This window comes from Pongo pygmaeus, chromosome 6, assembly GCF_028885625.2.
Source record: "Pongo pygmaeus isolate AG05252 chromosome 6, NHGRI_mPonPyg2-v2.0_pri, whole genome shotgun sequence".
NCBI lineage: Eukaryota > Metazoa > Chordata > Mammalia > Primates > Hominidae > Pongo > Pongo pygmaeus.
Window position 1 is genome coordinate 119876192 of NC_072379.2, and position 24387 is coordinate 119900578.

The 24387-nt window shown below is 36.8% G+C and overlaps 1 protein-coding gene across 4 annotated transcripts in view; it reads left to right on the forward strand.

The window, feature by feature from the left end:
- Positions 1-24387, forward strand: part of CPED1 (cadherin like and PC-esterase domain containing 1) — a 315286-nt gene that overhangs the window by 13960 nt on the left and 276939 nt on the right. For all 4 annotated transcript variants that reach the window (XM_054495963.2, XM_063667799.1, XM_063667800.1 and 1 more), the window contains one exon: positions 14209-14392. In XM_054495963.2, coding sequence (XP_054351938.1) covers positions 14209-14392 — 184 coding nt within the window. The remainder of the gene's footprint in view (positions 1-14208; positions 14393-24387) is intronic.

Here is a 24387-nt window from a genome sequence, read left to right on the forward strand (position 1 = left end):
TTGCTCCAGGGTCATAATATTTCTTATTTCTTTTGGCATAGGAAAAAGTAGGTGGTGTTAGGGTGGTGGCATAGACTTCTAGAAACCACCAGAACAACCTGTTAAATTAGTTCATGTGTCTGAAATAGATCCTGCCGTGACCCATTCACCCTTTCCAAGAGAAAGGGAAATTACCTGGGACTGAAATGGGGAATCCCAGTTTCCATAATGAAGAGTTGAGTGACCGTGGACAAGTGACTTCTTTGGGTTTTATTTTCCTAGTCTGTGGTCCAGGGATCGAAATGCCTGTCACAGAGGTGCTATGGGATCTAATTAGACACTTTAGCTGAGAGTACTTTGAAAAACATTGAGATTATAAAAGACAGGGGAATATATATTTTCATATCCAAAAGAATGATATCATTAAAATATTCTCATTGCATTTGGTGCCTCTTGGGAAAAGAAGACACACACACACACACACATATATATATAAATATGTATATTTATATATATATTTATATAAATATATATTTATATATATATTTATATAAATATATATTTATATATATATTTATATAAATATATATTTATATATGTATGTATATAAAACACAAATGTGATTACTGGACTCTTTTCATTAAAAATTTATAGTATAGTGTGCTATACAAATGCCAAGTTATAAAGTTATGTTTCAAAATGCCACTAGGAGTCCAAAATTGTGCTGCTACAATTGAGTTTCCTCTTGATGTTTCACTATTTCTTTAACAAGCAATAGGAAGTATAATAGCATTCCAATAGCTACAATTCCTAAGCCTACTTCTTCCCTAGTGGAAAATCTAGTATTAATTTAGCCAAAGTGCACAAATGTTTCAGGAAAAATGCAACAGGAAATTAACTTTTCTATAGTAGTGAAGGAACTACCCGACCTTAGCAAAGCATCAATCAGAAAGCTGACTTTCATACTGAGCAGTAAACCTTCCCTACTGGACACACCCAGAGGGCAGAAGTGATTTTGAATGTTTCCCTTTACTCCCCTCTCTGTTATTATCTTTAAGAACTATCTTTTGTTTTTCTGAATAAACAGTGAAAACATTAATAACACATCTGAAACTCCCAATCTTACAAGCTAAACCTACTTATCTAAGTATTTTAGAACTACATAAGCTATTTTAAAAGCAGATAGGTTTGAGGCAGAGTTAGTTTTCTTGTGGGGGAGTATATGAAGATAGGGAAGAAAGGAGGTGAGTGTACTATGTTTCTTTTAAAAAACAACGATTAAAGTATGACCATGTTTGCTTTTAACAAACTTGTTTTGCTGGAGAGCAGATAAACTGTATTTGTGGAAACATATTCTGTCAGACCTATAAACTTCAAAAGCTAGAACTGTCTCCTATTTTTCTTGTAAAATAATATCTTAAAAAGAAGCCCCTTTTCTGGGATATAAATAGGAGTATGTCTCATTATCCAATAATGTGTACATAATCCTAAGCACATTTCCAAAGTAACCAAGCATTTATAGTAATGTAACCATACCCTGTGAAATCTAGCATTAAAGCAAAACTTTCCAATAAATTACTGTTAGCTGGATCAGGGCAGAGACCAAGGTTACACAATACCTGGCACGTAATATGTCGAATGAATGGATGAACGAGATCTAGTGTAAGTTCATGTTGTATATTCAGTATAGAACTCTCTGTGGCGGTCAGCAGTCCTTGGATTCTTCTTTCGTACTTTCCATTCAGCTCTTAAACTCTGATTATTCCCAAACAACGTCCCCACCCAGGTCTTCCTTCATTCAAATGATGTCTTCACCTCCTGCCTTCCTAAGAAGACCAAAGCAATTTGTTTGACCATCTAAGAGATGGTTTCCACTTTAGACCTGACTGAGACCTACTGCTAGACCCTTTGAGAATAAACTAGAACTCTAGGAAAGGAAATTCCTTTTCCAGCCAGCCACAGAAGAAAGCCAAAAGCTATTCTGCAACACAATTGGTCCCATAAAGAAAGGATTAGAGAGTTTAGGGACTTGAAAACTTGATATCAGTATTAGATGATGTATTATTCCTTCCTTTAGGAAACAGTGCTTATATTTGGGAATTTTAGATATTGGCATTTCCTGTCAATTTTTGATTGTGAGAGCAAGAATTTGGCCATCTGATATTTAAACATTCTAGAATGAATATGTAATTTGGAGATCTCCGGGGCTGATTTCGAAAGAATATGTGAGGTTGTGTTATGATATGTTAGTGTGATTGTGCAGCATCTGGCAACATGAGCAGGATCAGGTAGACAGGGTAGAGTGGGGGGACCTCTCGAGGGAAAGCATGGGAGGGAGAGTTCTTGGAGCTCAGTCAGGTTGGAGAAAGTGTTACCCAGGGTTGTCTCAAAGGATAGCCAAGGTTGCATGTCAGTAATGGCCAGTAAACTGAAAGGACCAGATAAGAAGGCCACGGAGAGTGAATAGCCATGAGGATAATAAGAGTAAGCAAGAAAACAGAACAAACGCCCAGGCATAAATGTGTGCTGAAGGAAACTTGGTCTACTTCTTTTATGTGGAGTGTGGTGCCTCTTCCCCACATTCTTCTTAACACCATGGTCCCCCCATGAATAGGATAAGGCAACATTTCTCTGGGTTTGCCAGGTATGTGCCTCTATCCTGCAGCCCTTCATTCAACAAGAAGTGGAGCAGATCTTTACTGCCCTGGAGATGCAGGGCCACCTGCATGAAGGATGTTGACTATCCATCCTTAACCATCTGTTCAGCTCAAGGGAGCCCTGGATTTCTGGGGAAAATCCGGATGAACTGGTTGCTACATGCATCTGAACGCCAAGGGGAGAAGGCAGGAGCCAGAGATGCTATGCATGGGATTGACAATGTTAAACAGTTGAAATGGGCTTAGAACCTATCCTCCTCCTCTAGGGGGTATAAATGTGGTGACTGGATAGGCAGTGGATGGAGAATCTCTTAATCCCCAAATCAGTGCCTGAATTCTGCCCTTACATCCGGCAGGTGTTCCATTAGGCTGGACTCTGCCCAAAGGAGGACATGTTTGCTCTGTGCCAGAAAGAGATTCTAGGCTGGCTGCCACAAGTTCGTTCATGATGACCCACTGCAGAACTCTGGGCTGTGTGTGTGTGTGTGCAGAAGTGAAATGCAAAGGGGACAGCAGAGCTAAGAGGACAACTGAGGTCACAAGCTGGGCAGGATGGAGGTGGGAGGATGAAGAGCACATTTTGTGGTTGGGAAAGTAGATAGAGAAGAATGAAAATTGAATGGAGAATGAAAGCAAGGAATTCAGGAATTTCTAGGGGAACCTTTGGAAGACCCTAAGAATAGACACTGGTGACCACATTTTCTGAGCCATAGACAGAGAACGTAATGTTTCATAAAGGGCTAATATCCTAATGTGTGAATTTATTTATAGAACATTATAATAAAGTAAAAATGAAGTCATATTTAGTTGTACAATTAACAAATGGCCTAATTTCTGGTCCAGCCCCCAAATCTAAGAAGTATGTTCATTGTATGTATGACATCATGCCCCTATGCATTTTTATAATGATATATTTGCTCTAGCACTGAGTTTTTATCAGAGAATAATCAGAGATGGTGGCTCATTTAGTATTTTAAAATTATTTAATGTCTCATATATAAACACTACCTTTTTGTATCCTACATGTAATTTGACAGAACCCTTATGAAACAATATGATTAAATTTTAAAGGCTTGTGTTCTCATTGTTTAACTCCCACTTATGAGTGAGAACATGTGGTGTTTGGTTTTCTATTCCTGTGTTAGTTTGCTGAGAGTGATAGTTTCCAGCTTCATCCATGTGCCTGCAAAGGACATGAACTCATCCTTTTTTATGACTGCATAGTATTCCATGTCATATATGTGCCACATTTTCTTTATCCATTCTATCATTGATGGGCATTTGGATTGGTTCCAAGTCTTTGCTATTGTGAACAGTGCTGCAATAAACATATGTGTGCATGTGTCTTTTTAGTAGAATGATTTATAATCCTTTGGGTATATACCCAGTAATGGGATTGTTGGGTCAAATGGTATTTCTGGGAACATCACACACTGGGGCCTGTCGGTGGGTGGGGGGCTGGGGAGGGATAGCACCAGGAGAAATACCTAATGTAGATGACCGGTTGATGGGTACAGCAAACCACGATGGCACGTGTATACCTATGTAACAAACCTGCACGTTCTGCTTATGTATCCCAGAACTTAAAGTATAATACAAAAATTCAGAAACAAACAAACAAACAAAAAAGCTGTTGTTCCCCATTTAAAAAAAATTTAAGGGCTTTTACTTAAGCTATGTTAATTTTTCAACATGTTCTTTTGCCTGACAATTCTTTAAGATCTATTTCTTTAGTAATATCTTACGCTTGTGTGAGACTCCATATTTTGGAATGCTTTTGTCTAAACTGAGTCACTTTGGATTCTTACAGTAGCACAAAAAGTAGATGGAAGGTGTCAGTGCTCATTTGCAGACGAAGAAAATGAAGTTCTTCAAGTGGAACTTAATTAGTGTCAGCTGATCATGAATGGGGTTGGGGGAAATAGAGACTTGAGATTCAGGAGGCTTTGTGTTGTGGCTGGAAAAGCCTCAAACTCAGATTCAGAGTCTCTGGCATCTGTGAAAATGTTTGGTCGACCGCATGATGCTTAGGTATTGATATTGTTGTTGTAATTGCCCCAATGCTCTTTCCTTTCTGCTATATTGCCTCTGTATAGACTTACTATTTTAAGGCTGAATTGCTGAATTAACTTGTTGTTTTGGCATCAGGGGACAGAGACTTGCTATTATATTAACATTCTTCAAAAGAACAAGGTCTTTCCTTGTCCTCTGCTTGTTATTTCATAATTGTGGATTGTCAATTCTCTATTTTTTTCATTACGGACATCCTTTAACTACTGCTGACACTGTGGTAAGACTCAGAGGGCAATAAGGAACCTCATAGAGTCAGCTGGAGAGCATTTACTTTAACATCATCAAAAGCAATCAGGGCTTGGAGATAGAAAGAAAATAACTTCTTCCTCCTGTTAAGTGCTACGTGAGTGTCTGAGAAAGAGAGGACAGGGATAGGGGAAGAGTCTAAGGAAGAGGAAAGCAGAGGGAAGAAGAAGAGACTAAAGAGGGACACACTCAGGAGTGATTTTCATTGGCTCCAAAATAGGGAATCACATCAAATTGTGTCCAAAAAAAAAAAAAAATAGCAAACTACATTCTCTTTATCTTTTCAAGTTCTATCTTATTTTCAAGTTCTGTCTTATTCTTACAGATATAATGAAGGAAACTGTCAAGACCACCATCTCTCAGCTATCCCTGTGTTTTTGTAATCTCAGTTGGATCTGTGTTATGTCTGTGAGGTTACAGTAAATAGTAAACTGCTGACCCACAGCTGTGCAACGTGGGTGGCATCTCAAAGGAGTCTTGAAGAGGAGGCTGAAAAAGATGCTTTATACTACTTTTAAAAACAGCTAGAAGAGAGAAAAGGGAAAATTTAGGAGAAGCAGAAAAGGAAAAGAGTATAGGTTCCCTCATATTGGTTGAAAAGAATGAGCATTCCAGGGGAGGTGGAGGTTGGCAGGCAACAATGAACACCAGGCACAGGAAGGCTAGAAGTCACAGCTGGTGATCCCAGATATGCACTTGAGGAGAAAAAGCTGTCCTTGTGTTCTTAGTTTTGCCTTTAATTTCTTTCTGCCTCCAAGATTCACCCTATGCGTAGGGGTTAGTCTGGAGAAGGAAGGAGCCTCACTGGAGCCGAAGCTACACCCAGCATGATTCTGCATTTGCTGGAGTTTGAAGCGTTGCAAGACTGTTCAGGTTGCATTTTTTATTTTTTTTTTGTCTTGCAACTTGCACTCTTCCATTCTCCCTTCTCTCCTCCTCTCTTCTTCCTTCAGTTACACAGCTGTGTGTTGTACACCTTTTTCAGAAAGGCACTGTATGGTCCCAAAGTTTTGAGTGAGGAGAATGGGCATTAAACATTGGGATTACCTAGGAGTTCTCAGAGTTTACCTTCAGATTATATGTTTACTGTTTTATAGATTTGATGGAAAGTCTTCTGATAAGGAAAAATCATGACCAATCTCTAAGGTATCAGTATTTCAGATGTGAACTAAGGCAACTAAGGCATTACAGCATTTATAATTAATTAATTTGTAGCCTGGGATGTCCAAGTCAGGGTCTGCCCTACTGTTCCTTCTGTTTTCTTCTTTTGTGCCTTCTTCCCTTCTAATAGAAACTAGGCTTACAGACTCCCTTTCTGTTTACTGAGTGTCTTCACAACAAATTAATTTTCCTGAAATTTTCTCTCCAATACTGGAATGTTTTCATTCTCTGTACCTTAGCTCTCTCTTTCTAAGTTACACATAGCATTATTTGACCATCCTGTTGCTGCTTCTCTTTGCTCTTTCTACACCAGATCAGGCTCCATAGAACAGAACTCACTGCTCAGGCCTTCACAGTTCTCTCTCTTCCCAGGCTTCCCCTGTATGGTTTAATGCCTCCTTAGGGCAGGTCTCAGGCATCCCTCTTATGGCTTAGTGACTCAGGTTACTTTCACTGTTTTCTTTTCTTTTCTTTCTTTCTTTACCTCTTTTTTTTAACCTCTTTTCTGCAATATGGAAGGGACGGCTTGTGGTTTTTAGAAAATACTGAGATTTAGGTAGTAAAAGTCTTGCCTTCTGAAATTCTGTCAGGGTACTCATCCACCCAGAAAACAAAACAAGAAAAGCACTGTTTTTCTGTCTATACTAAGTCCAGTTTTCCTCATCTGCCTCCTACCTGACATGGCTTTAGTAAACCGAATCAAAGTTCTTCAAAGTCGGACCTACGTATAAAGACCAGCATAGAGTTATCAACCTTTAAATTCTCCACTACTCACTGCATTTAGGTTTCCTACTAGCTACTTAACAAGATAATAAGTAGCATTGCATTGCTCCATTTTTATCCTCATTGCCAGTCATTTCTTGTTTCCTATCTGACCCTATTTGCCACTCACAATAAAAAGTATTCATGGTACTGGCCTTCAAGGTCAATAGCAAGGACCTTCAAGAGAAAAAAGACAATTCTTCAAGGCAAGGAAAAGACAGGAAGATAAATTACTGATTTAATTTAATTACTTATTTTCTTTCATACACAATATTCACAATATAGGCAAGCAATAACACCAAATCATCTAAAAGAGCTCCTGGGTCATTCTTTAACAAACCAGAACCCTTATCTCCATAGGAAATTATATGACTTCATTAATGGTTTATTGCTCTTCTTGCAAAACACTAGCCCTCCTAGTGAGGGCTAGAACCTGGATAGGATGCTTCACTGTTGCATTCCCAGACCCTAAGACCATGCCTGTTACATAGAAAATGCTCAAAAATGTTAAATAGGCAAATGAAAGAATGACGAGAACAAGCCAGAGGACAGAGGCAGAATCGGTTTTGCCATCCAGAATCTGTCCCACTGGGTGCTTTTCTTCAGTAGCTCTCAGCAATCCCAGCCCAGGTGCAGGACAGGCAGGTTGCTGAGATCTCCCTCAGGTCCCTTAGCTCAGTGTTTCCACAGCATCCTATGCCTCCTGATTTACTGGGTTTATCCTAGTTTATTATAACTAGTTGCTTATGTCTGATTTTCTCGGTGGGCTGTTAGCTCCTTAAAGGCAGAGGATTTACTGTGGAGTCCAGGCTCTTTAATGTTTGATGTTTTGTCATGTGGATGTGAAGGAAGTGCAGCAGAGCAAGGAAATTTAATATATTAGATAGAGGGTGGTTGGAGTGTTGGACCATGGAATCTGAACTGCAGAGAGAGAGGCTGAGGAAAAAAGAGGCCAGTAGAAAGATAAGGCTGGGCACAATGGCTCACACCTGTAATCCCAGCACTTTGAGAGGCCGAGGCTGTTGGATTGCTTGAGCCCAGTAGTTCAAGACCAGCCTTGGCAAGGTGGTAAAAGCCCCATCTTTACAAAAAATATAAAAAAATAGCTGGATGTGGTAGCATGCGACTGTAGTCCTAGCTACTTGGGAGGCTGAGGTGGGAGGATGGCTTGAGCCTGAGAGGTGGAGGTTGTAGTAAGCCTAGATCATGCCACTGCTCTCCAGCCTGAGTGACAGAGCCAGCCCCTGTCTCAAAAAAAAAAAAAAATAAAGTTCAGATTAGGTGAAAAGACTAATGACTGAAGAACTAATAAATTGGAAATAAAATGAGAAGAGCCAGACACTTCAGTGCAATCAAAGAATGGAATGTTTCATTTTATAATTTCAGGGGAGGGACTGTTCTGAGACCACGATGTCTAAGATATGGCCATTGGAGCGGGTGTTTGAAACGAAGTGGAGGAGAGTCACTGGAGATGAAGAGGTCATGATTATTTTATGGTTTGAGATGCAAATATTGAACCTTTGACTGAAATATTCTGATAGATTTTTTTCCACCTAATAGTTAAATAATTAAAGGGCATGTGTGTATTTATAAAAAATAAGCTCATACTTTACATTTATGTATTCATTCATTTGCTCATTTATTCATCCATTCTCTCTTATTTAGAACCTGGCAGTAAGTTGCATACACAACAATGGCCAAAGCAGACAAATCTAGGCCGTCATGGAACAGAGTAGTAGGAGAAGTGGACATTAAACAAATACTATATAGTTATACGTTGTGAAGTGTGCCCTTGGGAAAATTACATTGAGGGATATAGGTGATAATGGGGTTTACCTATATACACAGGTGATGCCTGTTTAAGTGGGTACTATTTCATCAAAGCTCTATTGGGAATACATTTTCTTTTAATTTTTAAAAATTTTCTTGAGACAGTCTCGCTCTGTCACCATGGCTGGAGGGCAGTGGCACGATCTCAGCTCATTGCACCCTCCACATCCCGGGTTCAAGCATTCTCCTGCCTCAGCCTCCAGAATAGCTGGAATTACAGGCACACCACCATGCCGAGCTATTTTTTCTATTTTTAGTAGAGACAAGGTTTCACCACATTGGCCAGGCTGGTTTCGAACTCCTGACCTCAAGTGATCCTCCTATCTTAGCTTCCCAAAGTGCTGGGATTACAGGCGTAAGCCACCACGCCCTGCAGGAATACATTTTTGATAAGCAAACTTTATTACTTTTTTATCTCTCTTATTTGTATATAAATCCACAGGTGAGTGAACTTGCCTATCATTAGATGTTGAAGGTTGGGATAGCCCCAAAGTACGGTTTGGGAGTACAGTCAGAAGATGCTCAGTGACCTGGAGTAGTTCTGAGAAATGTGTAGCCCTCCCATCATCAGTTTGAGATTCAGTTAAGTCAGCTGTAAAATGCAAACAGAAGTACACTAAAGCTTCATTTGGAGAGGGACATCCTTTCAAGCCTCACATTGCATATCCAGAAACCTGTGGTCCCTAAAGTGTCCTGCAATTATAAGATAAGTTTTAAATAGAAAATGTATATGATATAGGTCCTAGAAAATTCCTTCCATTTACTTCTTACATTCCCTAAAATAAGAGTACATTTCACCAGTGGGGAAAAGAATCTGTATTTTATTCTTACAGTGCAAAAATGAACACATAATTCACTATGATAGACTCTATAATATTTCTAAAATGACAAAATCTGGACCAGGAAGGCAATTTAACTTTTAGTCATATATGACACACATCCAAAGTCTACTATATGATTTGTATTTGAGCATCAAAAGATGTCATAAATACATGGCTACTTTAATAAATCCAGAAAAAAACTTTCTGCTATGTGAAAAAAAAAACAAGTTTTAATTCAGCCTTACTATATTTTGAAGAGCTATATTTCTTGACTTCATGGTAAGTCTTAGTAAAGATTTTTAAATGTGTAAGTAACTGAGAAATATAGTACTTTTATAACGTAGCTCTTTATTCAATTTTTTACTGTAAATTCATTATTTTGCTTAAATATTTAACTCTATATTTGTCATTCTTGCTAGTATTTACAATTATATTGAAATAAATTTGTTAATACAAGTCTTAACCACTTTCTATTCCCAGTCTTCCATGGCTGTATTTATAACAAAGACTTCTACACATTGAAGGAAAAGATGTTTGTATTCACTCATTCAAAGAATATTTATTATGTGTCTCTTATATGCCGAGTACTGTTTTTAGGCTAGGAAAGCAAAAGTGAACAAAACAGTCAAAAACATATGCTTTCATTTACTTTCCATCCTGGTATGGAGAGACAGAAAATAAACATAATAAGTTTCCAAGATGTGGGAGGCCCAGGAAAAAAATCAAATAAATGTAATAAGTAAACAAATTATATTTATGCATTAAAACATAATCGCTCCTATAGAGGAAAACATATATCAGGTATATGGAATCATACACATTATTGCAAAAATGCTTTTTAGGACATAGATCAAAACATATTAATTGAAAAGCTTATGGAATTTTGAATATAAAGTTACAATATAATATTATTACTCAGTTTTATTTACATATATTTAACATAGTTTATTGGTGAGACACCATGTTGGACCCTTTCATATTGAAAATTCATTTAATTCCTAATACAACCTCATACAGTAGGATTTGTTACTTCATTTACACATGTGAGAAAACTCTGATGTGGGTAGATTAAATAATTTAGCTCAGTAGATAAAGCAAGCAAGTGATGGAGCGAGAATTCAAATCCAGATGTTTGATTCCCAATCTTCTCATTTTACTCTACATTGCTGCATCCAATGCTCCCAGTACTTTATGACAACATTCTGTCCTTTGCTTTATCTCAGATGGCACAAAGTTTTCAGATTTTGACATCCTTTCAGTAAAAATAAAAAGTGTCCAGTTATAAAACAACTTTTATGTAGTCTAGCAAAGGGATTTCTAAGGAAATATTTTGCAGCTCTCCAGATGAGAGAGAGGCAAGTGAACACTCAGAATTAACATTATGTAACACTCATTCTTTTCTAAATTCTGGGCCAGCAGGGTTGTGTCAAGTGAAGTTGTTGTAGTGGTGGCCAGTGAAATGTATTCTTCCATTAAAAATATACCTTTGGAATTGTGGGAATAATCAGGACCTATTTCTAAAAGTGCTGCTATTAGCATTTGATGATCTCGCACTTGCTAGTGCGGTTGACATAATTGTTCACATCGTTTTAATTTCACATACGCAATGTGTGCACCTGTTGTCAGACTGGCTAAAACTGTTCTTGCCCTTTGGTATTGGGCCATTCTGCTGATACAGTGTGTTATAAATATGACAAGGACAGCAGCAGTTTGTATTACAGGATAATACAACATAATTCTACCGACAAGCTCATTTCCTATTTACTCTCTATAGTCTGAGATGTGGGTTAAAATTTCAGTCTATGCTATGACTTTTATTACCAAATATGGCCAATAATTATACTTTATTTAGAATATGCCTTCTACAGGGTATATTAGTAAAAGTTACATTGTTCTTGCTTAAATTGATCTTGACTGGGGGAAAAGAGGATGGTATCTTTCAAAATAAAAACTATTCAAAGTTTTAAAGTATACCTTCCTTGTGTGATATCCCTTTTGTACTTGAGCCAGCTGTAATAGAGAGGAGCACCCTGTGATTACAGAAGAAAATGTGACATGGGAATTCTGGATACAGTGGGTTTGCTTGAGTGACACTGATATATTGGGAAGCATCTGTCTTCCCTTTTCACCTAGACACTTGTTTGTTTACTTTGGCTTTCTACAGGCTACTCCGTTCCCTCTAACCCCTGTGTCCAAAGGCCCAACGTGTATTTGGTTTCAAACACCCCTTATAAATTTATTATTGCCAACATTTATAACAATGGGGGAGAATTGTGTCCCAACTTTCACTTAAATTGTTGCATTTAAATGGTTTTCTCATCAATAAAATGCAGTGTCTTTTAACAAAGGAAAATATTTAATCAATCTTGTTCTCCCAAAGTAGCACATACAGAAGGTATGATTAGCTACAGCTCTATTCTTTTTCATTACATTCATCACACATATAGTAAGCTACTATGTTAACATGTGCCAGGCAGAGTGCAAACTCAGAAGCAGTTTTTCCAGACTCATTGTTCTTTGTGATATATTATTATTAACAAGTAATACCTCATAGCACCTCCTATATAGCAGGCATGGTTCTGAGCACTTTACAAGTATTGACTGTCTAATCTTCATAGCACCTTAGGAGGAAAGTATTGTCTGAAGTCACACAAATAATGCAGGTGCAGCCAGGTGATTTGAATCCAGCAGTTTAGATCCAGAGTTTGTGTCCTCCTGAACTACTCTATGCTTTGTCTATGAATTTTCAGCTAGCAATAGTTTGTACGCAATAAAAAAATAGGATATGGTTCCTGACCTCAAATGATTTACAATCTAACCCTGTTTCTTCTTTCTTTCAATATGCATCTTCAAAGATTTTGATAGATGCTATGATTCATTAATTTACTAAATATCTTCGTTTATTAAGCATGTATCAGATATCATGTCTTGGGATAGACATTTGAGAGACATGAACAATGCAGGCCTGGCTGTTAAGGGGCTGATATGAGAAAAATGTAATTTCCTTTCATGAGTGCTAATGAAAGTATGCATTTCAAATAAAATTTCCATAAGAGATAATGTTTGACTACTGAGAGTTGATTTGGAATTTGATAAGTGAAATAACGAAAAGAGGAAGGAATTGTAGGTGGAAGGAATAGTGATGTATAAAGGAGCAGGTTGTGGGTCAGGAATAAAGATGATTGAGTGTGATGTGATCTGACCAGAGAAGGAAGGCAGGGTATATGTTAAATGATCTTGTGTTCCTTGATAAAGATGTAGAATTGGGACGGGTGCGGTGGCTCACGCCTGTAATCCCAGCACTTTGGGAGGCCGAGGCGGATGGATCACGAGGTCAGAAGATCGAGACCATCCTGGCTAACAAGGTGAAACCCCGTCTCTACTAAAAATACAAAAATTAGCCGGGCGTGGTGGTGGGTGCCTGTAGTCCCAGCTACTCGGGAGGCTGAGGCAGGAGAATTGTGTGAACCTGGGAGGTGGAGTTGCAGTGAGCCGAGATTGTGCCACTGCACTCCAGCCTGGGCGACAGAGCGAGACTCTGTCTCAGAAAAAAAAAAAAATAATAATAATAATAATAATAGTAATAATAATAAAATAAAATAAACATGTAGAATTGATTCTATCAGTATGGGAAATAATGAAGACATTTAAGTGCTGAAAAACATGGCATTCACAACATTAAAAAGATTGTGTTTTAGGTTAATAAAATGGACAGGTTGACTCAGAGCTGTCATTGCAAGTAATTTAGATTCCCAATTGTGTTTTTTACCAAGTCCCCCTCATCTTCTCCACCACCTCCTTTGGCTCCTCTTGTTCAGCCTCTCTCCTGGTTTTTGCTGACCTCCAACCAATCTCATCACTCCTTCTAGTAATAAAAATCATCTGTACTTTATTGAGGTTTAATGTCAAGTTTTCAGAAAAAACTGAGTATCTGCCTTTAAGCCTTATAATGAATTTAAATTTCAGCCTTCTTTTTCCTTGTCAATTCAAAAATCCCCTTTGTTATTAGAATTTCAATTTCCATTGTGAGAAAGAGGAATATTTATATGAAAGAACAATAAACTATTGAGGGAATAACGTAGAATTATGATACTTCAGTAGTTCTCCTCTCCTCACATGTGAAGACCCATTCTGCCTCACTGAGATGCGTTCCAGTTTTGCTACAACCTAATCGAGAGAAACTGCAGCATTGTTTATCTACAAAGAGCTCTGGATTGCTTCTCACCTCGACCTCTTCCTGACTATGTCCTTTCCATACAAAACCCATCCTCTCTGAGTGTTTTCTCTACTATGTTTACCTAAAAGAGCTATTAAAAGATAATGCAGCTAGAACTACTTTATAAAAGCACAGTGCAGATTAAAGGCATTGCTATTAATTTGTATTTTCAGCTAGAGTTGAGCTCTGTATTTCTATGCATCAGTATTCCTCCAAGGACCTCTATATTTTATGGCCTAAAATTTTCATCTTTCTGTTACAGTGAGGACAATTCAGTTGACCTTCAGTTCTTGCATATGAGGTCATCTTTGTCCTTGTCAGCCTTTCAGAGAAACTGTCTTTCACTTCTAGAGAAAAAACTTTAGAATAACTTCCCAAATAGCCCTTGATTTGCATTCATGATGTCCTTCAAGGGAAATGTACTACTTTTTTATATTGAATTTTTTATGCCTTCTTTTCTTAGATTGAAGAATCAATGGAGACACACTTTGGCAGCCATGGCCGAAGGGCCATGCTCTACAGGCCTCCTTTCTACAGCAAAACAGAGCTTCGGCTACACCAGCGCATTCTGACTCAACATGGCTATACGGTTGTCATCGCTGAAGAAAGGCTCAAAGCTGGCCTAGGGCTGGGGCTACTAGAACAAGGTCAGAATAGTAAGAAGGAACTGCCAAAGTCACTTGACATATAATGTTAAACAATTTCTAGAATGTGCTACTATCTCCCTCTAAAAAAATTTATAAAAACAAATATTTATCCATGACCAACTTTCTCACATCATAGAAAACTTCTCTTTTTTTAACTTCCCTTCTATTTTTCTTTAACTATATCTCTTTATTCCTGAAATTATTTTGTTTATATTTTTATAGCATTTTGGAGTTGCATAGTTCATGTTTAAATGCTACATAAAAAATGTTCATGTTTATGAGACTGAATACATGTTCTGCCCAGCACCCAAACTGCTTCATATTTTTAAAAAATTGCAGCTTCATCTGACTGCAAGTAGAATGTGCTGGAAATTGTTTCCAGAAGCCAGCTTAAATGTGATTCACAGATTGGCTCTAAATAGGAAAGAAGTATGGATATTGATCATATGTACCATTGCTTGTCAAGTACATTATTTCTGTCATTTGGAGAGAATAATAAGAGACAAGTTTTTAAACAAGTTATTTGCAAAGAAAGTTGAGTAAATAATGAGAGTCAAAAGGGCAATAACAATAAGACCTAACATTTCTTGAACAAGTAACTGTGGCAGATTCCATGCTATACTCTGTATTCATGATCACATTTAACCTACACTATAGCTGCCAAGCATCCTAAGATTAAGAAATATTAATTCCAACCCCTAACCCAGATTGCAGAAAGGGAAACTGAGGCTTTACCAGCTGAAGTGACTCACCTTGCATCTTACATCTGGTGTGAGGGATGGACAGATGGTGATACTTGTGTTTCAACTCTCACTTTCTCTGCTCTGGCTTTTCACCTCTTTGATGCTTCAATCTCTCCTTTAGTCCATAATCCTGCACTTACCTATCATTATGAGAGCTACAATAATGCAGAACCCTCATTCAGAATAAGCAAATCAGATTTTTTTTCTTTATGATTGTACAATATATCTATTTTCCTATTTATTAAAAGGGGAGGAGGAGAAGCAATTTGAGTTCAATGCTCTCAGCCATTGGTTCCTTTGGGGGAGAATAGTCTGATCCTGGTATTACAGTAGTTTTCAGAACAATCTTGCCATCATCACAGCACTCCTTCAGTTAGGTGCCCCCTTGCTGGTTTGTGCTGGCGAATGAAGGAAAGCAAATTGGGAAGATGTTTCTGAGAAGGTTGGGGGACTATTTAGCCATGGCCATCCTTTATCACATTGGCAGTGAAACTGTGAGCTACTTAGAAGAAACTCTGAGGGAATAGAGCCCAGAAGATCTGCTTTGATGAGAAGAAAGAAGGTCTTAAAATATGCAGAGCCTGGGTCATGGGGACACAGACATTTGTTTATTCTGTTTAGTCATCACTGCCTTCTAGGAGTAGTGTGGAAATCTAAAGCACTGAGCTTCTGGAAGCAAATAAGGAAAAGAAAACAAAATAGGAAAGCTCTGGAGTATTAAGGAGATCTGAAAAGAAACTTTGCAAACCTTATAGTTTCACTGGTGTTGCCTCTATTATGTAAGACCAGTCTAGAGTTCTGGGATACCCATAAATGATATTTAGAAACCTATTTATCAGAATAGCTATTAGTATAAAGAAAAAAATATGAAATTTTTAATATTTCTTTCATTCAACAAAATATTTCATCTCATCACTGAAGGGGTGATTGTATAACTACTGCACACTGCCATGGGACCCATGCTCTTGGAGCTGTGCAGAATGGCCCTGATAACATGCTACTGTTTTCTAAAATTCCTAAATTTCCCTGCCTTCTTGGTACTGCTACTGACTTTCTATGGGCCCAACATGGATTATCTGTACGTTTCAACTTGAATTTAATTTTAGTTTTCAATTTTCTCCAGCTGCAAAACAGATGGATTATATCTCCTCTTTCCCTTGATGTTCTTGGGTCAGTTTTACCAGAAAAAAGAGAATTACCCTGCAGCTTCCAAATATCAAGGAAGTGCAAAAACAGCCTGAAGGCAATAGAATATGGCAGCAAAGGAACTGCTGGGCCCAGCGGCACAAGATAACTATATAGTGTCCCTAGAATTTGTCAGTGTAAATGCTGATTTGGCTTCCTTTTCCCACATTCCCACAGCTTTTAAAACATCTAAATCCTACCTCTGTCCTGGCATTCTTTTACTGTGTATAATAAGATATTATTACTGGATAGGTCTCAAGAAAGGGTAGCAATTTCACAATTTCATGAGTATGGAACATTGATTTTTGTTTTTTTGTTTGATTTTGTAGTTTTTACTATGAGAACAATATGCACCAAAAACCTGAAATTTTTTTAAAAAAGAGTTGTGACTATAATCTAACATTTCCTTGATGATTTATTGTATAGAAAGAAAACATTTTTATTGCAGCCTATTTTCCATGCCACAAATTTAATCTATAAATTTTGTTTGAATTGAGGCACTTGCTGCAAAACAATATTTCCTAGAAATGTGATTCTTACAGAATTTGTTTTGCTTTAGTTTCACATATTCGTCTCATGGTTATTTTTATCATGTGTTTATCAACAGAGAATATGAAACTATAGTGGGAATATTTAAACGAAACCTTCCCAAGTTGAGCAGCCTGGGGGAAGAGGAAACAATCCAGAATAATCCAGAACCCTACTCCACTTCCTTTTACCTCTGCATTTGCTGCTGTTTACTAACCCACAATTTGAAAATATTATATTAAAAACAAAACAGATAATCTAACAAATGTTACTGAGTACCCAGGTGCAGTGTTGACACTTTGAAAAAATGTATTTTTCATCCTAGGACAATAAATATAGAAGGTATTTTCTCTATTTCACCTGCTTTCCTGTCCTCTCCTGATCCATCCCATTCACCTCTAAAATCTACTTAGAGTAGATTCTATCATTGGATCTAAATTATTTATGTATACTTGAAGAGTAGTACATATTTAGCAATTTTCTGTCAATTTCTGAATACATATTGCACTTTCAAATTATGCATATTATAATCCACACGAAAAACAAAATGCAAACCTGCAATCAAGCTACAGAATTAAAGTCACTCACTTTGCACCATCCTTTGAAGGACACGTGGCCCCTTTCCAGCTTGGAGCCATTCTTTTTTAACGTTTTGAGGAACATAAAAGGATAAAAATCAGCAAAACTAAAATGGTCATAGGCCAGATAGGAAATACTCCACTATTAAATATAATATTTACTGGTAGAGTAACTTTGAGTTTTGTATTTGATTTAGTTTTCCTATGACTTATATACTAGACACTTATTGAAAAGGAAGAAGTAGGCAGTTTTGAGTCCTACATTAGAATATGGGTGTTATGTCACCCCACCCACTGGTTAATTCCTTTCTAGTGACATAAGAAAAGTGATGTCTCTATTGGCAGAGATTTTAGGGCTATGAACATATGACTTACGCAAGTTAAGTTCTCTGAGTCCTAGTTCTCTTATCTGTTAAAGGCATTAATGTTCTTAACTTCAGAGTCATATGTGGTGGGGATTGAATCACTTTGTCCAACCTTATCAGAGTTCTAGAAGGAGACAAAGTAAAGTCCAGTCAGTGTTTTATCTCATGCAGTAGCCAGAGAAAGTGACCCAGGATTTTACATGTTAAAAACAGCCACAAGTAATTCTTATGTGTAGCCCAGTTCGGAAAGCACTGTTCTGAGGGACATATTATTGGTTCAAAGAGTAACAATTTTTAGAGTTAATTTTGGGAGTAAAACAATGCAACAGTCTGCTTGCTATTATGCTATTACATTGCCTATGATTTAACTGCATAGATATTTACAAACAGCATTTCATCTTTAAACTGATTTTGAGAACAGTATGAGAACAATTGTCTTTACAGATTTAGGCCTACAAAACGTAGCAGAGTAAAAACATGCACTATTATGGTTCTCCCATCCCTTGCTTTGGAAAAATATATCTTATGCCCCTGCATTTGTGAGAACATATAATTCTCTAAAGGAAAAGATAGAAGCACCATTCAATTATTTTGTTTCCTATCATGTAAGTGCTGTTTAGTAAATCAATGCTTCGGTGCACAGTGGTCTAAAAAGGAAAGTTTTTATCCTACTCCAATGGTAAAATCCAAGTAGTATGTCGTCAAGGACTCTGACTTAGAGTAGATTTTATCATTGGATCAGAATCATTTATGTATACTTAAAGAGTAGTGGATATTTGGCAATTTTCTGTCAATTTCTGAATACATATTGTATTGAAAAGGATATACAAATAAACAAATTATGTATATTATAATCCATGTGAAAAACAAAATGCAAACCTGCAATCAAGCTACAGAATTAAAGTCAGTCTTGCAGTTTAAAATTGCTCTTGTTTTTATAACTTGAGGGTTTCACATAGAATGTTTTTTGAAGAAACACAGAAAGTAAAAGACCATATAGAAGTCCTTGCCAAGGGCTGGCAAACTATAGTCCACTGGCTAAATCTGGCCCACTGCCTGTTTTTGTAAATAAAGTTTTATTAGAACACAGCCACTCTCCTCTGTTTTTGTATTGCCTTTGGCAGCATTTGTTTTACAAAGGCAGAGTTGATTAATTTTAACAGAGGCTGTATGGCTTTTAAAGCCTAACATTTATATTATTAGGCCCTTTACAGAAAAAAGTTTCCTAGCTCCTGTATCCAGAATAAGCCTATGTAACATGATGTCATACCAAGTTGATGATTCAACTCTAGAACTGAGATGTTTCATTTTTTAGCTTACACCAAATCTTATTCAAAAACGATTTGATGGGTTACAATAAAATATATAATAACAAAATTAATAAAATGTACATATAAAATTAGGGGCCAAACTGGTTATTCCACTTAGCTACCATAATTTAGGCTTAGTTTTGTCTGTGAGCCTCCAAGCACCTAGAACAAGAGAAATAATAGAAGTTTTACTCTCAGGAAGAAGGAACCATTATGATTCATCCCCCTAACTTCCCACATGCTCAAATGAGATATTTAAAACAATTTTTTTCAAAGGGAGTATTAAGTAAACAACAGTAAGTTATGCAATGGGTCAAAAGCCAGAGCAACATTTGTATTGGAAATGAAGTAGATGTCATATCTTGGTTCATATAGCAACATTCTAATATGAGTTGAGAGTATAACATTACAGCATGATATAGCGAAGACATTTCTATAAAGGGCTACAGTTAATACTACAATAAATAGTATTTATTGGAATTTGTATTGATATTAAACTTGATGCAGTGTGTTCTGGAGAATAGTATTTAATTGATGCTGCTTCACAGCTTTTCACCTCCTAATAAGGACACTGTTATTTACCCAAACGTGTTCTTGGGAAATACTATTAAAAGATATAGTTAATAGAGCAAGAGATACAGATCACTACTGAATGTTGTGGAAAATATAAAAAGGAAGATCTATTTCCTTCCTTGTTTATAATTTAATAGATTTCTATCTTCCTATATTTTATTTACATTCACTTGCACTCTAAAGAATGTCCAACATCAGTATATCACTTGAAATTTAGTCTAATTTTGAAGGTTATTTATAGTGGCTACTTGCCAAAAGCTGTTTCTGAAGTTTGTGTAGAAAAGAAACATCCACGACAGATCAATCTTAACCTTTGTAATGGAAAACATATTTCACATTTTTATTTTTATTTGTAATAAAAAAGAAGCTATAAAGAAGTCGAGCTTTAAATTGCCCATAAGTAAGATGAGTTTAACCACAATAATAACTTTCTTGGGGAGGTAGTAGACTTTGGGAATTAAAAAGTATAAGCATTGAAGTAAGACAGAACCTAGGTTGGAGTCCTTAGTGTTACCTTTTAATGGTTACATAACCTTGGGCAAGTAACTTATCCTCTGAAAGTCTTGGTTTTCTCATCTACAAGTTGATCCTTTTGAGGTTGTTTTAAGAATGATACGTAGTAATCACACCATAAACGGGAGATAATATTGTTACTGCTGTCAAGAAGTAGTTACAGAAAGGAGAATATGACATTTCCCCCATAGGGAGGTGTATTTAAAATATGCAGTAGTATAAGAGTGCTGCTGTTGGATGTTATTGTGGGTAAAATGAACTTGATGGGTGTTTTTCAATTTAGCCTTCTCAACTTATGTGTTCTCATTAAAAGGTCTGGGTTGTAAATCCTCCTGAAATTCTGACATACTCTCCTGGATTATTTCCTTGGAAAAATCTCACATAAAAAAATCTGTAAGCTTCCTAAGGTCAGGGACCATGTCTTTTCTGCTTATCATTTATAACCACACCTTCCACATATGGGCATATGATAAATATTTATTAAATACATTAACAAAGGAAGATAAAATAGTACATCAATATTTGGGCTCCTTAAACAGCAAATTCACTCAGGAAACTCATATTAAAACTTATTTCATAAAATTTTTATTTTATTTGACTTTAGAGGAACACTGATATTCTACTTAGACTTAAGTCCACTCGTACACCAAATATAATGAAACCATAAATATAGTATTACATAGGGCTGATAGTTTATACATCAAATGATTCTATACTGCTGGGGCTTTTAAGTACTTGAGTCCATTTTTAAGAATTTTACTCTTTCCTTGCTTTCAAGGCTCTCCTGTTACATTTGCCAGGTTACTTGACCTATTGATTTTGGGACAGGTTGGATGAGTTTCGTTCTATACATATTCAGTTATAGGTGCTGTGAACTTTTCATAGGGATGTATTTAGCAGAAACTCAAGCAAGCAGGAAGACCAGGTCAGGAGATGTAGATTTGTGAGTCATCTGCTGAGAGGTGATAATTGATTTACTGAAGGTTCAATAGCCTATAAAGCAGTGTAACACATAGTGTTACCTAAGGATGCTCTCTGGTAAAAGTAAGTATACAGCTTTTGCTACTTGCAAACATACAAAGCAAGAAGGAGGACAGTCAAAAACCGCGTCATATCACTTAGGTCCTATCTGCATCCTTTATATTATGCTCTGTAGTTCATTTCTTAGTGTAATGTAAGTTTTATTGGCCTTCCAGTTCTTTGCTTTGAAAAAACATATATTATGATCCAGAATTTTAATAACATACTTCTCTAGAAAAAAAAGACACCATCAAATTATTATCTTTCCTATCATCCAGATGCTGTAAATCATTGTTTTACTTCACAGGATAGTAAGTGGCCAAAAAAAAAAAAGATACATATTTTTCTAAGTTTTTAACCTGCTCCTGGGGTCAAGTCTCAGTAATATGTAGTTCAAAAGACTCTCACACAGAGTATATTTTATCATTTTGTCAGCATTATTTACGTATACTTCAAGAGGGTTTATTTCTACAGTTGCAGCAGAAGCCAGAACTGTAGCAGGAATGAGAAAACGGATTGTTCAACTGAAGAGAATGTTTCTGGGAGGCCCTATAAGTAGTTGAACCAATATTTTTGTATTCCCATTGTTTAACAAGGTGCTTGAATGCAAGATTTATTTTTGGTAACTCAAGAGGGCATCACTAGGACCAGTTTATGGAAGGACATTTTATCTGTCAGAGTTGTCCAGCAATAGAACAGCCCAGACCAAAACGTAGGAAGTTTGGTTGCAACAGAAGCAACTCTGGGTTGCTGTATTATGTAGCAGAATGAGTGAAATGACCACAAAAGCTTTTTTTCAACTCTACAGTTCTGTGGTACAATGTAAGACTCAAACACACAGAATGAGAGAAAACAAGACAAAAATGTGAATCTCTATCATTGCAGGGATTCCTTTTCTTTAGTCTTTGCTTTGTCTGGTGTTGCATGGGTGGAAGAGAGAAACAGCAGGCAAGGAAGAGGTGAGAAACACCAGTATGGAGCAAATCTGGAGGTGGCCCTCTTGGACTAGTAGTGCACGTTTATAGCAGATGCTTCTGCTGATAATTTAAGACTTGAGAGCCTAATGAACTTCCCTTCTCATTCCTTTTCCCCCTCTAGCCCCACACCAGCACCCTGCTGCTTTCCTGAATTTAATATGCTCTATGGCTATTTAGCAGGAAGACAAAAGAGTAAAGGTCACATTTAAAAGGCACTGTGTGTTTTGCCTTGCTGGTGTTTTGCCGAGAACACGTTTGACATACGTTTTTCATTATGCAAGTAATAGGCTTTGGACGGTATCAGAAGTGCTTCTGTACTTTATTTGGTTAATCAAACTGGGGGGAAAAAGGAATTGAATCAAAGAAACATGTAAGACTGCGCTATTCTATTTTATTGTGTTATGACACACAGTAATTGTATGCTCAGGTTTATTGTTATTTTCCTCAGTGCTTATAGATTTACTGATGTATTTACGACCAAACAGAATTCATTCTTTAATTGGCTCACTGGAGCTCAAGGAATGTTTATTTAACCTTAACTCAGTTGAGTTGTTTAGACTACAGGGACTGGAGTTCAATTTACTTTAATTTTTGAAAAAAATTTTCTTATTTATAAAAGTTGAGCTTAGAGTGACCTCCCTATTCTGATTGATGTTTTCTTTACCCTTCGCTGTGCACAGAGAACAAAAAGCCAGTGTCTCATTTTTACTCCAAAGAAACTAAACTGCTTCCTTAAATGGGTTAGCTCTTACAACTGAAAATGGCAACCAGATGTTTACCAAAGTCCCTAGCATTGCCCCTTCAAGCCTAGCTTCTTTCTAATTGTTTGATCTTTTTAAGTTTCATAGAAACCAGACTGGGTATTTAAATTGTCTAAAGCTGGGAAATGTTTAAATATAGCTTTGAAGATACTTTCTCTGAACTATCTTGTTAGATGTACTTCCTTTTATTTTTAAGGAAAAATGCAGCATTGAAAATTTGATAAGTAATTTACTTCGGGTCATTGTTCTTTTTGTATGTCTTTAAAATGGAAAACAGACTATTTTTTGAAAAGAAATTAGACATTTTTGTTTGGTTTTGCCTAAACTGTGCTTTGAATGGCAGATTTAATTTGTAAAAACACATAATATCCGAATTACATTTAGATTGAGGAAGGACTCCAGGAAAGATAAACAAGCTCCTTCATATGGGAGCTTTCAAATGACAGTTTGTGGATTAACTAAAAAGGGAGTTTGGAGACTCCAGGTACAGTGTGTTTGCTACGCCAATGCATTATCCAGTTCAGCTGCTTGAAGTATTTTTGACATTTTTATCAATTTGGGAGGAGTTTGGGAGCTTCTAACTATAGTTTCCAGATTCTTTTAATGATTGTACAAATTTTACTTTCTACTCTCAATATTACAAATATTGTTGAAACCTCCCAACTCACTTCCTTTGTAGACTTGACGTTTCCCAAAATAATTAACATTTTCCCCTGAAGGTCTTTCATCTTTTTTAGCTGAAGTTGCTTCCCTCTAACACTGTCTCTTGGTGGACTTACAGACTACCATTTGGGTAATAAAGCCTTAAGAAAACGTAGAATTTTTTTCTTAGCAATCTCTCCCCAATTAACTGTCTATAATGACTTTTGCCCCCACCTATCTCCTAAAATTGCACCTTCAAAATTTACCAAGAAACTCCTTTTTGTTAGGAAATTCAGTCACTATTGAATTGCAATATTTTTGGTATGAGAATAGATTTGGGTGTGAGTAGAATATCAGTGTTTCTCAAAAGTTATATAAATTCTATTTAAATAATGAATTAAGCATTGATGTGAATTCACTGAGGTAATTTCTCAGTTTCTTTTTTCTTACTCTAGCAGTGTTTTCCAAACTTGATGAAATGCATGAGCCGTAGCAGAATAAACACCTTGCATGTGGTATGGGTTGGGAATGTTCTTCCAAACCCTTGTCTCTCTTAACCTCCTGAAAGATGCCTTAACCTGCATCTCCCATCTTTCAACCCCTCCTTCTTTGTGTTCTTTCTCCAAATATGGACATTCTCCAAGACATTTATCCCTAGTCATTTTTTTCCTTTTCTTGATACTCCCTTCAAGAATTTTTTCTACTCTGCAGATGCAATATCCCCCTCAGGAGATATAACCTCTAAATAAGGTTGAATCCTACCTAATTTGTCTCCTATGGGCAGAATTTGGAGAGTCAAG